We start from the raw sequence: 19339 nt of genomic DNA on the forward strand, positions 1-19339 counted from the left end.
TTAGTGATCGTGCATGTTACTGACAGCTCCTGACCGAGCTCCTGCCACGTGGCTGGCCTTTCTCTGACAACCCTACATGAAGTCACAGTTACCACCTGCACTTTATAGATGAGGAAACCCCCAGAGAGGTTGTGTAACATGCCTAAAGCCACACAGCCAGGGAGTGGCAAAATGAGGTGGAAAGCCACGTCTGTCCCCTGACCATCAAAGTCTCCACAGGCTGTAGCCCTGCCTCCTCCATGAAGCCCACAGGGAACAGCTGAGGCCCTGTAGCCCCTCTGAAACACCACAGCACAGAGCCACCTTATCCACGGTCCCCACTCCTTGAGCACCTGCTCTGTGTGCTGGGGCCTCTGCTGGCCTCTGGAAGACACGAATAAATGCCCTCAAATGCCCAGATTTCATGTCTTCCTGCCACCAGCATGGTTTCACTCCTCCTACCATTATCGATTTAACATTTAAAATACATTTCACTCATAACCAGGGAACCTGGTTTTAGCCAAAACTGCAAGGGCCCCTAAACAATTTCCATCAGACCCTTTGATCAACTGAAGCTAGGTTTGTGTATGTGTGTGTATGTGTGTGTGTGTGTGTGTGTGTGTGTGTGTTTATAAGATTTTATGTATCTAGGGGCGCCTGGGTGGCTCAGTCGTTGGGTGTCTGTCTTCGGCTCAGGTCATGATCCCAGGGTCCTGGGATCGAGACCCGCATCGGGCTCCCTGCTCAGCGGGAAGCCTGCTTCTCCCTCTCCCGCTCCCCCTGCTTGTGTTCCCTCTCTCACTGTGTCTCTCTCTCTCTCTGTCAAATAAATAAAAAGATTTTATTTATTAGACAGAGAGAGAGAGAGCACAAGCAGGGAGAGCGGGAGAGGGAGAAGCAGACTCCCCGCTGAGCAGGGAGCCTGATGCAAGACTCAATCCCAGGACCCTGGGTCATGACCTGAGCCGAGGGCAGACGCTTAACCAACTGAGCCACCCCGGCTCCCCATCTGAAGCTACTTTGTTGATGATCCCTTCCCCATCACAACGTTCAAGCTGGAGCCCCAGCCAGCAAGGCACAAAGTGAGAAAGTTACGACCAAGATCCCAGCATTCAGATGTTGTGACAGGCCCATTTCCGGCCATGTGAATTCTCTGTGTCCTTGTCTGACCCCTGGGCAACAGTGATTCACCTTGTCATTTCATTATGAGTCACCAATCTCGGGTAACTCAGCTTTCCAAATAACCAGTGATCCTAACAAAAGCTCACGTAAGGGTGTCGTGATGTAAGCACCTCTGTGTGCATCCATGGGGGAGAGGGCCCTGGCCACAGATGTAGCCCATACCCCAGGCAGGGATGCCTTCTTAAAGAGAGAAAACTCAACTCACAGTCCTCATACAATTCACAAGTTTATTTGTCCTAAATAAATATATTTCTGAGAACATCCATCTCAATACCCCTAAATACTATTTCTTCTCCAAAAAAGGAGCTTAAGATACAGGCACATGGTTTGCATTGTGTGTTGTCAGGTTAGGCTCAGGAGGGGGTTTGTCCTGGCCTGTGCTAGCCTGGGCCTAGCTCTGACAAGAACCCCAGGTTCCCTTCTCTGTTTGGGGCCTGTACTTGGCCTGAGTCTCCCAGTCCAGGGCTCCTATAGCCTGTTCCTGCTCCTGGAGTACCTGTCTTCACTGCCTCTCCCCTCTGCAGCCCAAAGAGAGCAGCATTCACAACCGTGTGGCCCTGGGCCAGCCCTCACAGATAGCTTTGTTCCAGAACACCAGGTGCCACCATAGGCCCTTTCCCAACTGGCCCAGCAAGGGTTACTCCTGTCCCTGGAAGCAGCTCACCCAGGGCAAGGGGAGAAACTGAGGCACAGCTGGCAAACAGGTAGGAAGTGCTCTCCCTTGTACCCTGCCAGGAGGCTGAGAGCCCTAAAGAATGCAGAAAGAGACACTAGCTTATCCTCCCCCAGTTGTCTCCAGGGGCCTTGGCCCACTAGGCAAGAGGAAGGGGAGACCACCGTTTGTCTTCTCTTTGAGGCTCAAAGGTTTGGGTCCTCATTCTCCTGGTCTGAGGCTGCCTCATCATCATTTGGAGACTTCTGGATCAGAGACAGAAACACCCAGTCAAGGACTCATGCTGTCCCCGGGGCCACAGCCTCGGGGCCAGCATCTCCTTCCTCTTGCCCCTGCTCCCAACAGAGCCAGAAGAGGCTCTGCCACCCCTATCCCACAGTGCCTTGGCCTTCCCTCTGTCCTAGCTCCCAGGCTTCCCACTCCATATGACCCACCATCAGGGGACTCCCTCTTACCAGGCTGAGGCCCCTATCCCTCCGCAGGGCGGCGTAGAAGCTCAGCACACGGGGGTCACAGCGAACCACAATGGGATCAAAGTCCAGCACACGCAGGCCCTGCAGGCTGCGGGCCCGGGACAGGGCCACATAGGCCTGGCCACTGGCAAACACACGGCCCAGAGAGATCTCCACGCAATCCAGGGTCATGCCCTGAGGGAATGGGGGGACAGAGCTAGAGCCAGCTCAGCCTGCAATCCCTATGTGCAAGAGCCTGACCTCACCTACAGTGGCCCGGCGACTGCCCCTGGATCTCTTCAGCCAGTACGGAGATTCTCAAGGCAGAGAGACAGATTGACAACAACCGGGTGTCTGAGTAGGAGGAGGTCCAGGAGATACAGATTGAGGATTAGAATAGAGGGATGGGGGTGAAAGGAAAGAGCTCAGGCCCGGGTCAGACAGGCATGGAAATGAATCCTGGCTCTGTCTCTCAGTCTCTATGTGACCTTGGACAACTTACTTAACCACTCTGAGCTTTGGTTTCCCCTTCTATAAAACAGGACCGATTATCACATCTATACCTCACACAGTTGTCAGGATTAAATTTAACATCTGGTAGTGGCTCAAGAAATGGCAAGAAAGGAGATGACAGAGGGATGAATATGTGTCTGGGAAAGGGAGAGGAAGCAGGATGGGAAATGTGCAAAAGAAAGGCTAATTCTACCCCTGGTCTGGAACTTTCCAACCAGGGCAAGCTCAACCTTCACAAGGCCTTTAAGAACCTCCTTCAATAAGGCCCAGGCCTATTCTGTCCCCCGTCTGCCCTGCCCTGTCCCCTGCACTCGCTGCTTACCTGGCTCTTGTGGATGGATATTGCCCAGGCCAGCTGGAGGGGCAGCTGCTGCCGGCTGAGGAGCTGGCCCCCAGTGGCCTGCACTGTCCAGCGGTCAGCACGGATGACCTCGGTGACTCCACAGAGGAACCGTACCTGGGGCAGCCCTGAGGGAGGAGTGGAGAAGTCCCACCTTTTGGCCCTGCTTCAGGGCTCAGAGGTGAGGAGCAGGCCTTACCCCTCCATCCCAGCCTTCTTTTTTTTTTTTTTTAAGATTTTATTTCTTTATTTGACACAGAGAGAGAGACACAGTGAGAGAGGGAACACAAGCAGGGGGAGCGGGAGAGGGAGAAGCAGGCTTCCCGCCGGGCAGGGAGCCCGATGTGGGGCTCGATCCCAGGACCCTGGGACCATGACCTGAGCCGAAGGCAGACGCTTAATGACTGAGCCGCCCAGGTGCCCCCATCCTAGCCTTCTCCTCACACATACCCCAGGGCCTGCTGCAAACCCAAGCAGTAGGACTGATCTCCCATCATTTACCTCTCCCCTCTGTCTCGAACCCAACGACCACCCCCCGGGCGCCATTCACTAGGCCCCGGGACACTGCTAAGTTCTTCACCAACATCACCTGCAAGGGAAAGTGAACTTGAGGCATGCCGAGCAGCCCATTCCAACACCTGGCCTCAGCTCCAGCAGTCGCTGGGGGCAGTTCCAGGAGGCTGGGGGCACTCCTGGAGAGGTACTGAATCCTAATCCTTAACTCTGTCACCGGCTGACTGTGACCCCTGTGGCAAGATGCTTTATTTTCCCCGGTCTCAGTTGCCCCTAGTGTCAAAGGGGAATGACATTTGCTGTTTGCCTCAGGAGGGGGTAAGGAGCAATAAGGTAATGGACATCACAGGGTTCTGAAAATGATCGTGTCTGTTATGGGGTATGTGTATGGGCCAAAATCGTGAGGGATAGCTCCAGGTCCTGTCACCCCTCTTCCAGCCCTCAAGTGCCTTTCAGAACCTGAGGAAAGTCTCCCATTTGGCCCACCCCAACATCATGGGAAGAAGCAGGGCTCTCTCACACGACACAGACGTGGAAACTGAGCTTCAGCAAGGGAAAGGGGCTTATCCAAAGCATTGCTGTTGGTGCCCCAGGCCTAGCAAGAAGAGGGCAGTGAGAGGCTGAAGTCAGGAAGGTGGGTGGAAGCAGGAGGGAGGGAGTTCACTGGGGTCACAGTTGGGCCCTCTGGCTATGGAGCTGCCTGGGCTGAAGGGCAAGGACTGGGGAAGCCCAGGCCCCCCAGGTCTTGGCTCTGCTTCCCACTCACCTGGGCCCCCAGCTTGAGTTGAAGGATCTGGCTAACGGGACACTGGGCATCCAGGATCCGGGCTTGCTCAGGGTCACTGTCCATGGCCTTAAAGCTGTGTACCTCACCTAGGAAAGAAAAGTTGGGCAAACAGATTACAAGTCACTAACTTGTGGCTCAGTTTCCAAAACCATGTATTAGACCAGGGTGTAGAAGGCGGTAGTGGGGACAGCTCAGGCAAGCTGGGGCTTTGGAATCAGGGGCCTGGGTTCAAGTCTTACTTCCAGTATTTACTGGCTCACTGACCTTGACCTACTCAAGATCATGCCTCTCAAAGTCACAGTTACATCTGCAAATGTAAGGGCCTTTATGGCCAGAGAGGTGGGGGCCTAAATATCCAAATGGCCCCAAGAGCCCAGGCTGTTGGGTGGGGGTGGGGGACCCATACCTGTCTGATGGCCCCTCCCAGCTGGTTTTGACCAGCCCTGGCTCCCTGTTCACCTGGCAGTTCCTGCAGTCGCCTCCTGTTGGTGAGGGCCACGTCATCCTGATGAGTGCAGAGCCTTGTGGCCACAATCCCATCTCGCTCCACCTTGTGGGAAGCTGTGGCCTGGAGCTGGCGGGTCACTTCTTCTGAGCACCTGTAGGAGCTGGGCTGTCAGGGCAGAGCCCACCTGAACACCAGGGAAGGTGGGGCACCTGGCTGATACGGCCCCAGCAGTAGGCCATGCGTCAGACTTGGGGATTAGAAAGGGGCACCAGGGCAAAATGTGCTGCCCCCCAGGCTGACCAACTGGCCTTTCCCCACTCGGACCCCAGACATGGGGAATGATCATGAGCAGGCACCCTTCCCTGTGACTGCCCCCAGGTAGGAGCTAGCCACCCTCCCATCCCAGTGCTCCTGAGGAAGTCGGATATGATGAGTGAGCACAGGCTAGAGGTTCAGAGGGCCTGGACAAGGCACTGATGTTGATACCCTGTCATACGGGTAGCCTGTAATCAGACTGGCCTCCAGGCTACACTCTTTTAGCCTCTGGCTTGCTGCCTTGGGAGCAAAAATCTAGCCTGTTTCTTTTTCTTTCTTTTTAAAGTTTGTTTGATTATTTTTATTTAAATTCAATTAGCCCATGTATAGTACATCATGAGTTTTTTGATATAATGTTCAATGATTTTTTTTTTTAAGTAATCTCTACACCCAATGTGGGGCTCAAACTCCCGGCCCCAAGATCAAGACCCGCTTGCTTCACCGACTGAGCCAGCCAGGCGCCCCTAGCCTGTGTTTCTGTCTCAAGCCTTCGTCAACATGGAGAAGCCTGGGTGCAACAGCAAATCACGTGGGAGAAGGGGAAACAACTTGAGACCTGCATCTCTCTCTGCTCTGCCATTCAATCTTCCTCTTGTTCCCCACAGATGCTGGTGTGTGCGATGTACCTTCCTACCTGCCTCATATGTCTGTGACAGGGGTCCCTAAGCATAGAAAGCCCCTCACTACCACCACCTCCTCCCCCCAACCTGTCCCAAGCTGGTTTTCAAGGCCCAGCTCTGGCCCATGTCTTCTGCCTTCCTGGCCTCCTGCCTGCTCGCACATGAGTCGTCCTGGCATTTCAACCTTTCGTCCTAGCTGGGGTGGGATTGTGCCTGCAACCTCTCTCCCTCACCAAGTGACCCCCACAGGCTCTCTAAGAGTGGGAGGAACTTGGGTTTTAGAGTCAGGCCAGGTTCAAATCCCAGCCCAGTCACTTACTGGCTGGAACTTGGGGCAAGTCACTTCACCTCTTTGAACCCCCCGTTTCTGCATCTGTGAAATAGGAGCATTAACATCTCTGATTTCTTCTTGCGTATCCATGTGTCCATACTTCTGTGACATCTGGTCTGTGCCAGGGCCTGTGCTGGGTGATGCGGACCCAACCTTGCAGGAGGCAGGGTTCCAGTGCTTAGAGAATGACCATCTTCTACGGGGCCATGAGGCACTTTTCCCCCTTCTCTGTTCACAGGGGCCCACCTTCCCAGCCTGACAGCCTGCAGCAGAGAGATGAAGATCTGGTCGGCCTGCCTCCACACCTCGGTCAGCTCCAGGGTCACTGGGACACACCTTCTCCAGGTCTTGGCCTGGTGGGGGCAGGGTAGGGGTTTCAGGGAGAAGAGCAGACACCTGTGGGGGGCAGGGCCAGAGGGCGAGTGATACCTGAAAGCAGAACTTCGGGGGCTGGGAGCCCTTGGTTACAGGCGGCAGCTGCAGGAAGTCCCCACAGATGATAAGCTGGATCCCTCCAAATGGCTTGTCCTGCTGCCGGACAGCTCTGGAGAAGAGCACGGGGTACTTTAGCAGCTGGGGTGGCCAAGTTCCATATGGAAAACCACCAGAACCCAGCCCTTACTGCATATACTGACCTGGCCACCGCTTCCAGCTTGTCAAACAGGTCCGCCTCCACCATGGAGATCTCATCGATGACTAGCCGCTGGCAGTTCAGCCAGCCCTGCCGCACGGCTGGCCGCTGGGCCAGGGCCACACACTGCGCCAGGGGAGCCCGGCCTGAGCCGATGCCTGTGAGTGACACTACTCAGCCTAAGACCCTAGCCCCGACCCAGCCCTGACCCCCTCTTCCGTCTCACAGGCCTGGCTGGCTTCCAGCTCAAGCCCTAGAGGTCCCCACTTACCTGCAAAGGCATGGAGGGTGGTCCCCCCGATGTGGCAAGCTGCCACCCCAGTGCTGGCAGTAGCCACAGTACCTGTGGGAGGCAGTGAGCCCAGGATCCGCTTCAGCAGATAAGACTTCCCTGTCCCTGGGCAGAGCGTAAAGTCAGGGTCACCTCCTCCATCCTACCCCATCACTGTTCCCCCACCCCCCACGCTGCCCCCCCACTACCTGCACTCCCAGTGAAGAAGATGCTCTGGCCTTTCAGGACAACCCTCAGCACCGCAGCCTGTTCCTTAGAAAGCTGTGGTTTGGTGGGGGGCAAGCTCAGCCTCTTCACAGGCAAGGCCCACCTTGGGGCTTCCTGTGGGGGGACAGGACTGTCTCAGGGCTTCCTAGCCTGCGTGCCATGCTAGGCCTGGGAGCCCTTTGTTTCTCTGCTGGTTTCACTCCTTGAAGCCCGTGGGCGGCTTTGGTTTCCCTTGGAGATCTTACCAGTAACTACTCCGGGCCAGGTCTGTCCTTGAGGAAGGAAGGGCTCAAGGCTGGGTCTCCAATGATCCCTGGTGCCCTGGTGACTACACTATGTGGGTCTGGATCCTCCCTCAGCTCCCTCCCCTGGTTTCCCTAAATCTGGTTCTTTCACAGGTCCTTCCTTCTCACTACTCTTCCTGGCACAAATCTGCCTGTCTCACAGCAAAACCCTGCCTGGCTCCATCTCCATCTTCTCCCCAGCTGAGTCTCAAACCCCGTGGTCTGTGATCCACCTGCCCCAGTTCATAAACACTGTCAGACCTTCCAGACTTTGTCCCCCCCAACTGCTCAGAACTGTTGGCTGCCCCTGATCCTGCTGGCCACTTCTCTCCAAAAGCTCCCCTCCTTCTCCAGGCCCAACAGCCTCCTACTTTTTCTTCTGAAGTCACCTTCTCTACTTTCCCCTTTACCGTGAAGTGGGCCCTCTTCCTATTCTAGCTTACTCAGGGATTGCACTCTGGAGAAACACTGCACAATTCCCACATCCCTGTCACACTCAGATGTCCGACGGGCATCTCCTCTGAGCTAACCAGCAACCCCCTAAACTTGGGCCTCCTGGGTCTCTTCCATCTCAGGGGCACACCCACTCCCTGAGGCCGTCCCCCCTTTCCTGTCCTCACAGTGCTGGGCTCGGCTCCCGCCCGGGGTTCCACCGGCCGCTTCACGGGCGTGGCGCGCGGGACCCGGGTGGCCACCGCGCGCCGCAGCTCCTCGGGCTGCACGGGGCTGATGGTGACAAAGTCGCGGGGCCGCGGGCCAAGCAGCTGCGCGCGGGCGGAGGCCGGCCCCGGCCCGGGGGCCGCGGCCAGCTTGAGGCGCAGCGTGCGCAGGAAGCGTCGCAGGCGGTCGGGGGGGCAGTCGGAGAGCAGCAGCTGCACAGCGCCCGCCCCGGGAACGCCGTCGGTGGGGAGCCGCAGCGTGCTGCGTCCGGCCGCCGCGAAGCGCGTGAAGAGGCGCGCGGCCCGCAGAGGGAAGCAGCGCGGCCGGCCCGCGGGTCCAGCCGCCTGCAGCCGCAGCAGCAACTCGCGGCGCTCATTCCGCCCCAGGCTCAGCGCCGCCGTGCGTAAGGCCTGGCGCTTTCGCGGCTGCCCGCCCGGGCTCAACTCCTCCACAGCCACGCGGCACCGCAGCTCCGCGTCCTCCAATTCCGCTGGCGCTGCCTGGGTGCCCGACAGCATCGTCACCGCCTCCGGCAGATCTGCAAAAAGCCCCGAGCGCAGGGGTCACGAGGACTCAGTGGACCTAATCGGGAGCCCGGTCAAGGCCACATAGGGTCACGGAGGCTGTCACTAGGACCAAAAAGAGGTCACGCAGACGGCAAAAGGGACCTGGGACCAACCGAAATTCACGTAGACCTTACTCTCCTACACGGTAATTTCCAGAGCGGTGGATGGGCAGCGTCAAATGCACCCAGGAATGGGGAGCCTCAGCTGTCCGACCAGAGCCGCGGAGGCAGGCTCCTGACCAAAAAAAGGAGGCTGATTCCAAGAAGCCCAGGGCAGGCAAGGGAATCCTCAGAGTCCTCTCCCAAGGAAGCAGGGGAAGCTCAAGTGGAGAGATGAGCAGGGGACCTTCTGTCTTCCAGATAGCCCAGTGGTTTATATGCTGCCAGGTCAATCTCACTATTACCCGTGTACAGAAGTGGAAACAGACTGGGAGAGGTTACAACGACTGGTAGGAGTCAGGGTTAGTGTGATTTCCAAGCCCTGACTCTTCCCATCTCCAAGATGGGCACTGGGTGGAGAATATTTGGCTAGGGAAATCGCCGGGGACCCTGGGGCTCGGGAATCCATGTTTCCTCCGTCTGACCCACTCGTCTGCACCCTCCCGGCAGAGACCCTTTGAAAAAGCAGACTCTCTGTCTCCTACCTCTGGGGTCGCGTGGACACTCACTCGCACCGGCGCCCGGACGAACACGCTGAACAGAGCCGGCCAGCTAGTGAACCTCGGGCAGTACAAACTTTCAAATACTAGAAGTAGAAAATCACCCTATAACCGGCCGGATCTTTAAATTCTCCAGCCAATCAGAGACAGGGGCGTGACAACGGGCGTGTCTTTCGTTGGGTTCAAACTCGTCGAGCTTGGGCGGTACCAATCGCGCGGCGGTGAAAGGAGTCTTACTGTGGTGGAAAAGCGTACCAAATCTCGTGCACCAGTGGGCTAGGTGGGAAGGGGCGGAGCTCGGCCACGCGTGGTGTTGTGTCACCCAATGCGGCTTGAAGATTGGTTTTTAGAACTCTGCCTTCAACACACTTTTTCTCGGCTCGAGCCCTCACTGCGGCTCAACTTGGCCTTTGGAAAGAGGGGCCTCTGATCCCTCCCACCGTGTTTACCTTCACTTGGCGGTTGCCCACTCCTGGGCCGACTACCCCAAGGCCTGCAGCTTCCGTTGCCTAAGCGCCCCGCCCCCGCCCCCGCCCCCCGCTACTCTTTCCACCCTTCTCTGCCTCTGTAAGGGTCATTTTACACATTTGTCTCCCAGCGGGCTGAGGCCCTTCGGTGAGGAATTCCAAGACCTGTGCCAGGTGCTCAGGGAGTACAAAGGAAGCATGTGAGCCTCTGTCTTCAGGGTATTCGTATCCCTGTTGATGCACTGGATGCTCGGAGAATTTATTTTTAATTATCTTTTCTCCCCACTCATTGAAGCTTGGAATTACATAGCTGGAAGGGATCTTATAGGTGAGTCAGCTTCCTCATTTATTGGATTGCCCTCATTTTTCAAATGAGGAAACCAAGGCTCCAGTAGATTTTACCAAAAGTCACAGCTTGCAGATAGCAAAACATAGCCTTGATCCCAAGTCTAACCTGGTGTGAGCATCTGAAGTTTTCTGCACCACACTTCTCCCAGGTGACTAGTCTAACTTCATGGAGGGAATCCAGGCCTGGACTGGAATCTCAGCTCCTGACAGCCAGTGCAGTGCCCCAGCCCTGCCAGTTAGAGGTTACTCTAGGCAAGTTTCTTTAATGTCTCAAGCCTTTGTTTTCTCATATAGAAAAATGGTGAGAGATAAAAATGTGATGATTGTATAGTTCTGCGACTATATTAAAAACCACTGAATTGTTTGCTTTAAATGGGTAAATTGTATGGTATGTGAATTATACCACAGTAAAACTGTTAGGAAAAAAATCAGGAGAAATATTGTTCCTCTTCGGTCTTGTCTTGACATATGAGTACCCAGTGGCATAGGGAAATTTTCAACATCACTGTGGCAGGCAGAATAATGGTCCCCCTAAGATGTTCCTATTCTAATCCCCAGAATTTATGAATATGTTACCTTGCATGGCAAAAGTGATTTTGCAGATGTGAGAAATTAAGGATATCGAGGGGGAAAGATTATCTGAATTGTTTGGGTGGGCCCAATGGAATCACAAGGGTTCTTATAAAGGAAAGGGAGGCAGAAGAGCCAGAGAAGGAGATGTGATCAAGAAGCACAGATGTGGGACACCTGGGTGGTTCAGTTGGTTAGGCGTCTGCCTTCAGCTCGGGTCATGATCCCAGAGTCCTGGGATAGAGCCCCACATCCGGCTCCCTGCTCAACAGGGGGGCTGTTTCTCCCTCTCCCTCTGCTGTTCTCCTGCCCTCTCTCTGCCAAATAAATAAATAAAATCTTTTAAAAAGGGGGGCGCCTGAGTGGCTCAGTTGGTTAAGCGACTGCTTTAGGCTCAGGTCATGATCCCAGAGTCCTGGCATCGAGTCCCACATCGGACTCCCGGCTCAGCGGGGAGCCTGCTTCTCCCTCTGACCCTCTTCCCTTTCATGCTGTTTCTCTCTCTCTCTCTTTCAAATAAATAAATAAAAATATTTTTTAAAAAATCTTAAAAAAACACATACACAGCAATTCTAATGGGTTAAAAATTTTTTTAAAAAAGCACAGATGTATGTGAGAAACAGAGAAAGATTTGAAGATGTTACTGCTGGCTTCGATGATGAAGAAAAGGGCCATGAATCAAGCCAGAGAATACAAGAGGCTTCTGGAAGCTGGAAAAGGCAAGGAAGTGGGTTCCTGCCCATTAGAGTCTATAGAAGGAACACAGCTCTCGATTCTGGCCCAGAGGGACACATGTCAGACCTCCAGAACTCAAGATAATAAATTTGTGTTGTTTTAAGCCACTGTATTTGTGGTAATTTGTTAAAGCAGCAATAGCACTAAGAAATCAGGACAGTCACACAGCCAGAAAGTCAAAAAGTTGGGATTATGAATCCAGGTCTGTTTCCAAAGCCTCTGTTCTCTCTTCCCACTACCCTTTGCTTATAATGGGCCCAGCACACTCACCAACAGCCTGCTCCCTTCCCCTTTCCCTCTGTGCAGCACACCATACTGCCTCTAGAGAAGGCACAGACACTTCCACATGGATTTTTCCCCAACATTGTTTTTCTTGTGACTTCCGAACTAAAAAAAAAAAAGTACAATATACATAAAATGTACCATTTTAACTATTTTTAAGTGTACAACTCATTGCCATGAAGTACTTTCAAATGTTGCATAACCATCACCACTATTTCCAGAAAATTTTCATCATCCCAAACAAAGTTTGTACCCATTAGACAATAACTCCCCACTCCCTTCTCCTCTCAGCCCTTGGTGACCCCCAACATTTTATTCTGAAAATATTCCAACATATACAGAAAGGTTGAAAGAATTTTACAGTGAACACCCATATACCTGCCACCAAGTTTCTACAATTAATATTTTGTTGTATTTATCACATGTCTAGTCATCTGTCCATTTCAACATTCATGAATCTGTTATGCATTTTAAAGTTGTAGACAACAGGATATTTCCCATCTAAACACTTCAACATGCAGAGCATTAACTAGTTTATGCTTTTTTTCTTCCTGAAGTAGGCTCCATGCCCAACGTGGGGCCTGAACTCATGACCCTGAGATCAAGAGTTGCATGCTCTACCGACTGAGTCAGCCAGGTACCCCTATGCTTTATCTATCTATCTAAGAAATATTTTACTGATTTGAGAGAGAGAGGGCATGATTGGGGGAGGGGCAGAGGGAGAGGGACAAGCAGATTCCCTGGTGAATGAGGAGCCCTATGTGGGCCTCCATCCCAGGACCCTGAGATCATGACCCAAGCCAAAGTCAGATGCTAACTGAGCCACCCAGGCAACCCTATGCTTATCTTTTCTTTTTTATGCTTATCTTTTTAATGTAAACTTTACATATGGTGAAATGCACAACCCTTAGGCTTATCATGAGAAGAGTTTTAACAAATGCAAATATCAGTGCAGCCCACGCCCTTATCAGGATATAAACTCTGCTGTCCAATATGGTAGCCACTAGTCACATGTGGGTAATTTTAAATTCAAATTAATTCAAATTAAATGAAATTTTAAATCCAGTTTTTGAATCCCACTGGCCATACTTCAAATGCTCAACAGCCACATGTGGCTAGAAGCTACTGTATTGGACAACACAGATTTAGGACGTTTCCTTCATTGCACAAAGTTTTAAGAACATTATCATCACCTAAAAAGTTCCCTCATGTTACTTCCTACCTAGTCAATCCCCATCCTCAATCCTTAGGCAACTCTGCTCTGATTTTGTTTTCACCATAGACTTAGTTTGTTTTAAAATTTCTTATAAATGGAATTATACAATATGTATTCTTGTGTGTACAGGTTTCTTTCACTGAGCATGATTTGGGGATTCATCCATGTTGCTTTATCAGTAGTTGGTTCCTTTTTATTTCCGAATAGTAGTCCCTTTTATCAATATACTAGTTTATCCATTTTCCTATTGATGGATATCTGGGCTTTCTATGGATTTATGCTTTAATTTTTAAGAAATAGATACTTCAGGGGCGCCTGGGTGGCTCAGTCGTTAAGCGTCTGCCTTCGGCTCAGGTCATGATCCCAGGGTCCTGGGATGGAGCCCCATATCGGGCTCCCTGCTCAGCAGGAAGCCTGCTTCTCCCTCTCCCACTCCCCCTGCTTGTGTTCCCTCTCTCACTATCTCTCTCTCTGTCAAATAAATAAACAAATCTTAAAAAAAAAAAGTTAAAAAAAAAGAAAAGAAATACCTCAGTGAGAAATTACTGGGTCTTCAGTGGTGGCATAGTCTACTTAAGCCTCTGACTCTTGGTTCCCACCCAGGTCGTGATCTCAGGGTAGTGGGATGGAGCCCCAAGTCTGGCTCCATGCTCAGTATGAGTCTGCTTAAATTTCTCTCTTCCTCTCCCTCTGCCCCTCACCCCTGCGCTCTCTCTCTCTCAAATAAATCTTTAAAAAAAATTGCTGGATCATTGAATAGGTGTACATTTAGTTTTATGTGAAACTACCAGAGATTTTTCCAAACTGGTGGTTTGTAGGAGTAGCAACAATGAGTCCTTATAGTGAAAGGAATAGAACGAATAACTGGACACGGCTTAGCAGTCGAGTAACGGTCCTCAGGCTCCGCCCTCTTCCCCGTCCCAGCGCCGCGGTCCAGTCAATTAGGTCCTGATTGGTCCGTGGAGGAGGCAGGCGGAGCCAGAGGGATTTCACGTCTGGGGCCGGACTTCCTCCTTGCCGGCTTTGGGCTGTCTTTGCCATCCTCCGTTCTGCTCAGTGCTGCCAGGGCAGGGTCAATTAGAAAAGAAACTCAGCACTGCTCCTGGATCTCTCACTTAACCCCAAGCCTGGTTTTAACGCAAGCTCTCAGGAGGAATGAGTTTTCATCATGAAGTTTCCTCCTCAAGAACGCTTTCCATAAGTCATGTGCTCTCTTTCACCGGTGGTCTCAATTATAATCGCCTCATTAATAAAAACCAACATTGACATTAATAGCACAGGACTGGGCGGTTTACAAAATGCGTTTTCGTCCGTAATCTCATTTGATATTTAAAAGAACCTTTACAGGGGCGCCTGAGTGGCTCTGTCGGTTAAGCATCTACCTTCTGCTCAGGTCATGATCCTGGAGTCTCAGGATCGAGCCAGCCCAGGGTCAGGCTTCCTGCTCAGTGGGGAGTCTGTTTTTACCTCTCCCTCTGCTCCTGCCCCTGCTCGTGCTCTCTCTCGTGCTCGCTTTCTCTCTAATAAATAGAATCTTCAAGAAAAAATAAAAGAGCCTTTACAGCCCTAACTTACAGGGACAGTCTTGTAGAGATGCTGAAAGGGTCTTCCAGCTTCCAGAGCACTTCTTCACCTGGCATTGCTTCATCACCAGGTAGCAAACACTCATTTTATTAAACCTCTGGTACAGGTGACCCTCCCTCCTTGGAATCCTCTCTTCTCTTTCCACAACACACTTCCCTTGTTTCTTCATACTTACTCGCTGCTCCGTATGGGTCTTCTTTGCTAGCCCTTTTTCCCCACTGAGACCTCTCAATGTAGGAGGACTTTCTCTCTTTTTTCTTTTTCTTCTATCTTTTCCAATCCCATAGCTTATCAGCTGCATGCTGATTCCCAATATTATATCTCTAGCCTACCTTTCTCCCCTGAACTCCAACTCTGTCTCCATTTGTCCTGATATCACCACACAGATACCTAGCAGGCATGTCAAACTCACTTTCTCCAGAACAGGTTTTAATCTTCTCCAACACCATATAAACCTGTTTTTCTCCTGTCTTCCTCTCAGTAAATGCACCACCATTTGTAGCTCAGGTTAAAAAGCCACATCATGGGGCGCCTGGGTGGCTCAGTCGTTAAGCGTCTGCCTTCGGCTCCGGTCATGGTCCCGGGGTCTTGGGATCGAGCCCCGCATTGGGCTCCCTGCTCCACGGGGAGCCTGCTTCTCCCTCTCCCACTCCCCCTGCTTGTGTTCCCTCTCTCACTTTGTCTCTCTCTGTCAAATAAACAAATAAAATCTTAAAAAAAAAGAGCCACATCATATTCCTTTTTTTTTTTTTAAAGATTTATTTATTTGACAAAGAGAGAGAGCACAAGCAGGAGGAGTGGGAGAGGGGAGAAGCAGGCTCCCACCGAGCAGGGGGCCCAACATGGGGCACGATCCCAGGATCCTGAGATCAGGACCCAAGCCAAAGGCAGACACTTAGCCAATTGAGCCACCCAGGGACCCCAAAAAACCTACATCATAGTCTTTTTTTTAAAAGATTTTATTTATTTATTTGAGAGAGAGAGAATGAGAAATAGAGAGCACGAGAGGGAAGAGGGTCAGAGGGAGAAGCAGACTCCCTGCTGAGCAGGGAGCCCCACGTGGGACTCGATCCTGGGACTCCAGGATCATGACCTGAGCCGAAGGCAGTCGCTTAACCAACTGAGCCACCCAGGCGCCCTACATCATATTCCTGATTCCTTCTTTACTTACCACATCTAATCCACTATCGAAACCTATTGTTTCTGCCATTTTGGATCATTCCCTCCATCCCCACCCCACAACCTAGAGCTAGTAGCCTGTCTTCTCTCCCTGGATTGTAGCAGGAATTCTCCTAATGTCACTGGCTTCCTGGCTTCCACTCTAACCCCCTACAATTCAATCCTTTCTCCAAATAGCAGCAGATAGGATCTTTTCAAACATACAAACACATTTTGCTACTTTTAAGCCCTTGATGCCTCTCTAGGCAATTCCTCTTAGAATAAAATCCATAGTCCTTACCACAGCCTGAGACCAACTCCCTCCCTTCCTTCCACTGTGAACTCAAGTCTACCACTTTCTTCCTTTACTCACTATGTCTCTGTCACACTGGCCTCCTTGGTGCTCCTTGTACCCCCCAGAGCCCATCCCTATGCCCAGGTCTTTGCACTAGTTTTTTTTCCTCTGCATGAAATACCTTCCTCCAGGGTGCCTGGCTGGCTCAGTCTGGAGAGCATATCACTTGATCTCGGAGTGGTGAGTTCAAGCCAGAAGTTGGGGGTAGAGTTTACTGAAAAAGAAACAGGGGCGCCTGGGTGGCTCAGTCCATTGGGCGTCTGCCTTCAGCTCAGGTCATGATCCCAGGGTCCTGGGATGGAACCCTGCGCCGGGCTCCCTGCTCAGCGGGGAGTCTGCATCCTCTCCCTCTGCCGCTCCCCCTGCCTGTGCTCGCTCTGTCAAATAAATAAATAAAGCCTTAAAAATAATAATAAAAATATTTGTTAGAAAGAAAAAAAGAAGAAATACCTTCCACCTCACTCTTTGTGTGGCTGTTTCTGTCTCATCTTTCAGGTCTCAGCTGAAATATCCATATATTTACATATATTGTGAAATGATTACCACAGTAGGTTTAGTTAACATCCACCATCTCATATAGACCCATTAAAAACAAAAGAAAACACATTTCTCCTTGTGATGAGAACTCTTAGGATCTACTCCCCTAAAATCTTCTGTGTATATCATAACAGTGGTACTAACTATAGTCATCATGTTGTACATTATATCCTAGTACTTATTTACCCTATAACTGGAAGTTTGTACCTTTTAACCACTTTCCCCCAACCTCCCCTCCCCCCTTACTGTTTTTTTTTTTTTTAAGACTTTATTTATTTGAGAGAGAGAGAGTGAGCAAGTGAGAGAGAGAGCACAAGCAGGGGGAGAGGGAGAAGCCGACTCCCCACTGAGCAGGGAGCCTACCCTCAATCACTCCAGCCCTTCCTCTGGGAAGCAGCTCTCACTGCGCACTGTGTACTCTTTCAGAGCCCTTCTAAGGACTTGTCTGCCCTCTTACTGGCTCTGCAGCCCTCCAAGGCAGGGCCCAGATCTGTGTGGGCTGGTCATACAATGCTGCCAAAACACTTAGTAGAGAGCACTGACTCTGCAGTCAGGCGAGGTTCGAATCCTTGCACCACCACTCACCAGTCAAGGGACCTGAAACAGGCCTAAGCCTTAGAGTCAAGATCTGTTCAATGAAGATAACAATTGAATCTATCTCATGGGTCATTATCCACTTTTGTGAAGATTAAATGAGGTACACGTGAGGAGCTTAGTACAGTGAACAGATGACAGAGGCTCCCTAAATTCTTTTGAGTGAATAAATGCCAGGATGAAGTATTGGAAAGCACCCCACTTCAAAGTCCCTCAATAAGTTGTGTTGATAAAATGGTGTACCTGCAAAACAGACTCCATCACGTCCACAGCGAGAAACTTTCAATGACTTCCCCTTGCCCTGAGGTTAAAATACAGTCCTCTCAACACAGCCTTCAAGGCCCTTTCTACACTGAGCTGTGTGCTTCTCCAGCCTGGCTGCCCTACACACACACACTATACAGTTTCATGCCTCTTTGCCGTGGCTCTGCTCTCCCCTCTGCCTAGAAAGCCCATCTTGCCCCTTTGTCCCAGTCTGGTGCTCTTCCTATATACATTTAACCCTCACTTTTAACGTATGGTTTTCTCATCTGTTTACATGTCTTTCTCTCCTGATAGAGAACCGGGCCATTATCTTCCAGCCATTAGTGTAAGGACTGACAAACAAGGCGAATAAAATATTTGGGCTGAATGAACACAGTGGTGTGGAGGCAACAACTAGAGGCCAGTATGGGCTGGGATGGGGAAACTGATGCCAAAGTGGTTGTCAGTGGCTCACCCCCAAAAGTGATGGAGCTCGCTGGATGTGAAAACTGACCTTACCCCACCCTAACCATGAGCTCTTTTGTGCAACAACATGAATTCCCCAGGGTCTCTGGTCTCCTGCAGGTGGAATCTGTTTCCAGATACAGGATCTTCTGAGTCCTCAGGCATGAGGTGCCCAGCTCTGGAGAGGGAGTAAACCAGTATAAACCATACTGAGGGAATAAAACCATGGGGTGGCTCCAAGAGGTTGCCACATACATTGACTTTCTCAGATCTTTTAAGATGAAGGAACCCAGGCCCAGGCATAAAGAAAAAGTAGACCCCCATCTTCCTCCCCCATGGGCTACCCTTTCCCATGCAGGGGTGTAAGTGGCTTAGGGGCCTGAGGGCCAGCAGAAGGCAGTGAAAGGGGAACTTGATCAACTGGTGCAGCTGCTGCTATAGCAGCCAGAGCCAAAGGAGGTCACCATTGATCCCAATACACTTAATTCTTCCTGCTGAAGCAAGCTTGGGCAGGGTTGGCTAGGAGAGCTGCGAGGGAAGGGGCAGGGATTGTGCTGGAAGCTGGGATGTAGCCAGTCACTTTCTCTCTCTGGGCCTCTGTTTCTCCAAATGTAAAATGAGGGCCCACGGTGTTAACACTCCACTTCCAGCAAGGCTGTCGAGGCTGCAAGATCACCGCTGGATAGGGGTGGGAGGTGGAGGGTGGCCCTCAGATTATAGGAACCAGGGAGAAGAGCTCTGTGCAATGTCCAACGAGGGCAGGAGAACACTGCTTTTGGGGACCCCTGAGAACTAGAGGTAACCCTCCCTCCCCCCCAAGGGACCCTGAAGTCCAGATTCCCAGCCCCAAGTCTTCCCGTTACCCGATTACCGGGACCCGAAGCGAGGTCCAGGCCCGGCCCTTCGAGGAGATTCCTGGGAGAAGAGGACCAGGTTGTCGCCACTGCCCCAGCGTCGGGGAGGAAAGAGGAGGAGCCTCTTGGTGCCATCTCTGGGCCGCCCAGGACCGCATGGGCCAGTCCCGCAACCCCAGCCCTCTCGGGTCTGCAAACCTCAAAGGCGCAAGCCGCCAGCGCCTCGGGCGTTCGCTGGTCCTGCCCCACCCTGGTCCCGCCCTCGGGCCCCGCCCGCGTCCCTCCCGTCCGCCTCTGGCCGGAAGCCCCCTCCCCCTCCCTCCGCCCTGTCCCCCGCACCCTCTGTCCCCTCCCAGTCCATCTCCCTCAGCGGGTCGGGGAAACCTCTTTCCGCCCTGTCCCTCCCCCTTCCTCCGTTCCGGCTCCTCCGTCCAGTCCCCTAACTCAAGCCCGGCCCCGCCCAAGCTCCGCCCCCAGCCC

General features: G+C 52.1%; 1 protein-coding gene and 1 long non-coding RNA gene across 4 annotated transcripts in view; one reads left to right on the forward strand and one right to left on the reverse strand.

Annotated features, from left to right (window-relative positions):
* Positions 1 to 6815, forward strand: part of LOC141370010 (uncharacterized) — a 37515-nt gene extending 30700 nt beyond the window's left edge. The window contains exons 2-3 of the long non-coding RNA XR_012373666.1: positions 6392 to 6498; positions 6806 to 6815. This is a non-coding gene — a long non-coding RNA (uncharacterized lncRNA). The remainder of the gene's footprint in view (positions 1 to 6391; positions 6499 to 6805) is intronic.
* On the reverse strand, positions 1300 to 19094 carry PIF1 (PIF1 5'-to-3' DNA helicase). 3 transcript variants are annotated; one of them, XM_073877172.1, is made up of 16 exons: positions 18877 to 19094; positions 17541 to 17598; positions 16288 to 16380; positions 11842 to 11958; positions 8188 to 8765; positions 7265 to 7397; positions 7056 to 7181; positions 6789 to 6942; positions 6583 to 6697; positions 6400 to 6506; positions 4899 to 5038; positions 4419 to 4525; positions 3641 to 3728; positions 3122 to 3267; positions 2290 to 2481; positions 1301 to 2079 (listed from the first exon to the last, which is right to left on the reverse strand). In XM_073877172.1, the coding sequence occupies exons 1-16, from the start codon at positions 19015 to 19017 to the stop codon at positions 2020 to 2022; spliced, it is 2355 nt and encodes a 784-aa protein (XP_073733273.1). In that variant the 5' UTR covers positions 19018 to 19094; the 3' UTR covers positions 1301 to 2019. The 3 variants fall into 3 exon arrangements, with proteins under 3 accessions (XP_025739877.1, XP_073733273.1, XP_025739878.1); XM_025884092.2 differs by lacking the exon at positions 17541 to 17598 and having other exon boundaries at positions 1300 to 2079; positions 6789 to 6954; XM_025884093.2 differs by lacking the exon at positions 17541 to 17598.
* Between the last annotated feature and the right edge of the window lie 245 nt (positions 19095 to 19339).

Source organism: Callorhinus ursinus, unplaced genomic scaffold (genome assembly GCF_003265705.2).
Source record: "Callorhinus ursinus isolate GAN/ISIS: 27379988/994484 unplaced genomic scaffold, GSC_fseal_2.0 scaffold25, whole genome shotgun sequence".
Classification (NCBI taxonomy): Eukaryota; Metazoa; Chordata; class Mammalia; order Carnivora; family Otariidae; genus Callorhinus; species Callorhinus ursinus.

Bases quoted from the DNA above. Each gene is read 5' to 3' on its own strand.
- PIF1 (XM_073877172.1), bottom strand. From the start codon at position 19,017: ATGCGGTCCTGGGCGGCCCAGAGATGGCACCAAGAGGCTCCTCCTCTT. The intron at 3,729-4,418 runs GTGAGTGGGAAG...TTTCCCTTGCAG, and splicing joins AACTCAAGCTGGGGGCCCAG to GTGATGTTGGTGAAGAACTT. The intron at 3,268-3,640 runs GTAAATGATGGG...CTCCTCCCTCAG, and splicing joins GTTCGAGACAGAGGGGAGAG to GGCTGCCCCAGGTACGGTTC.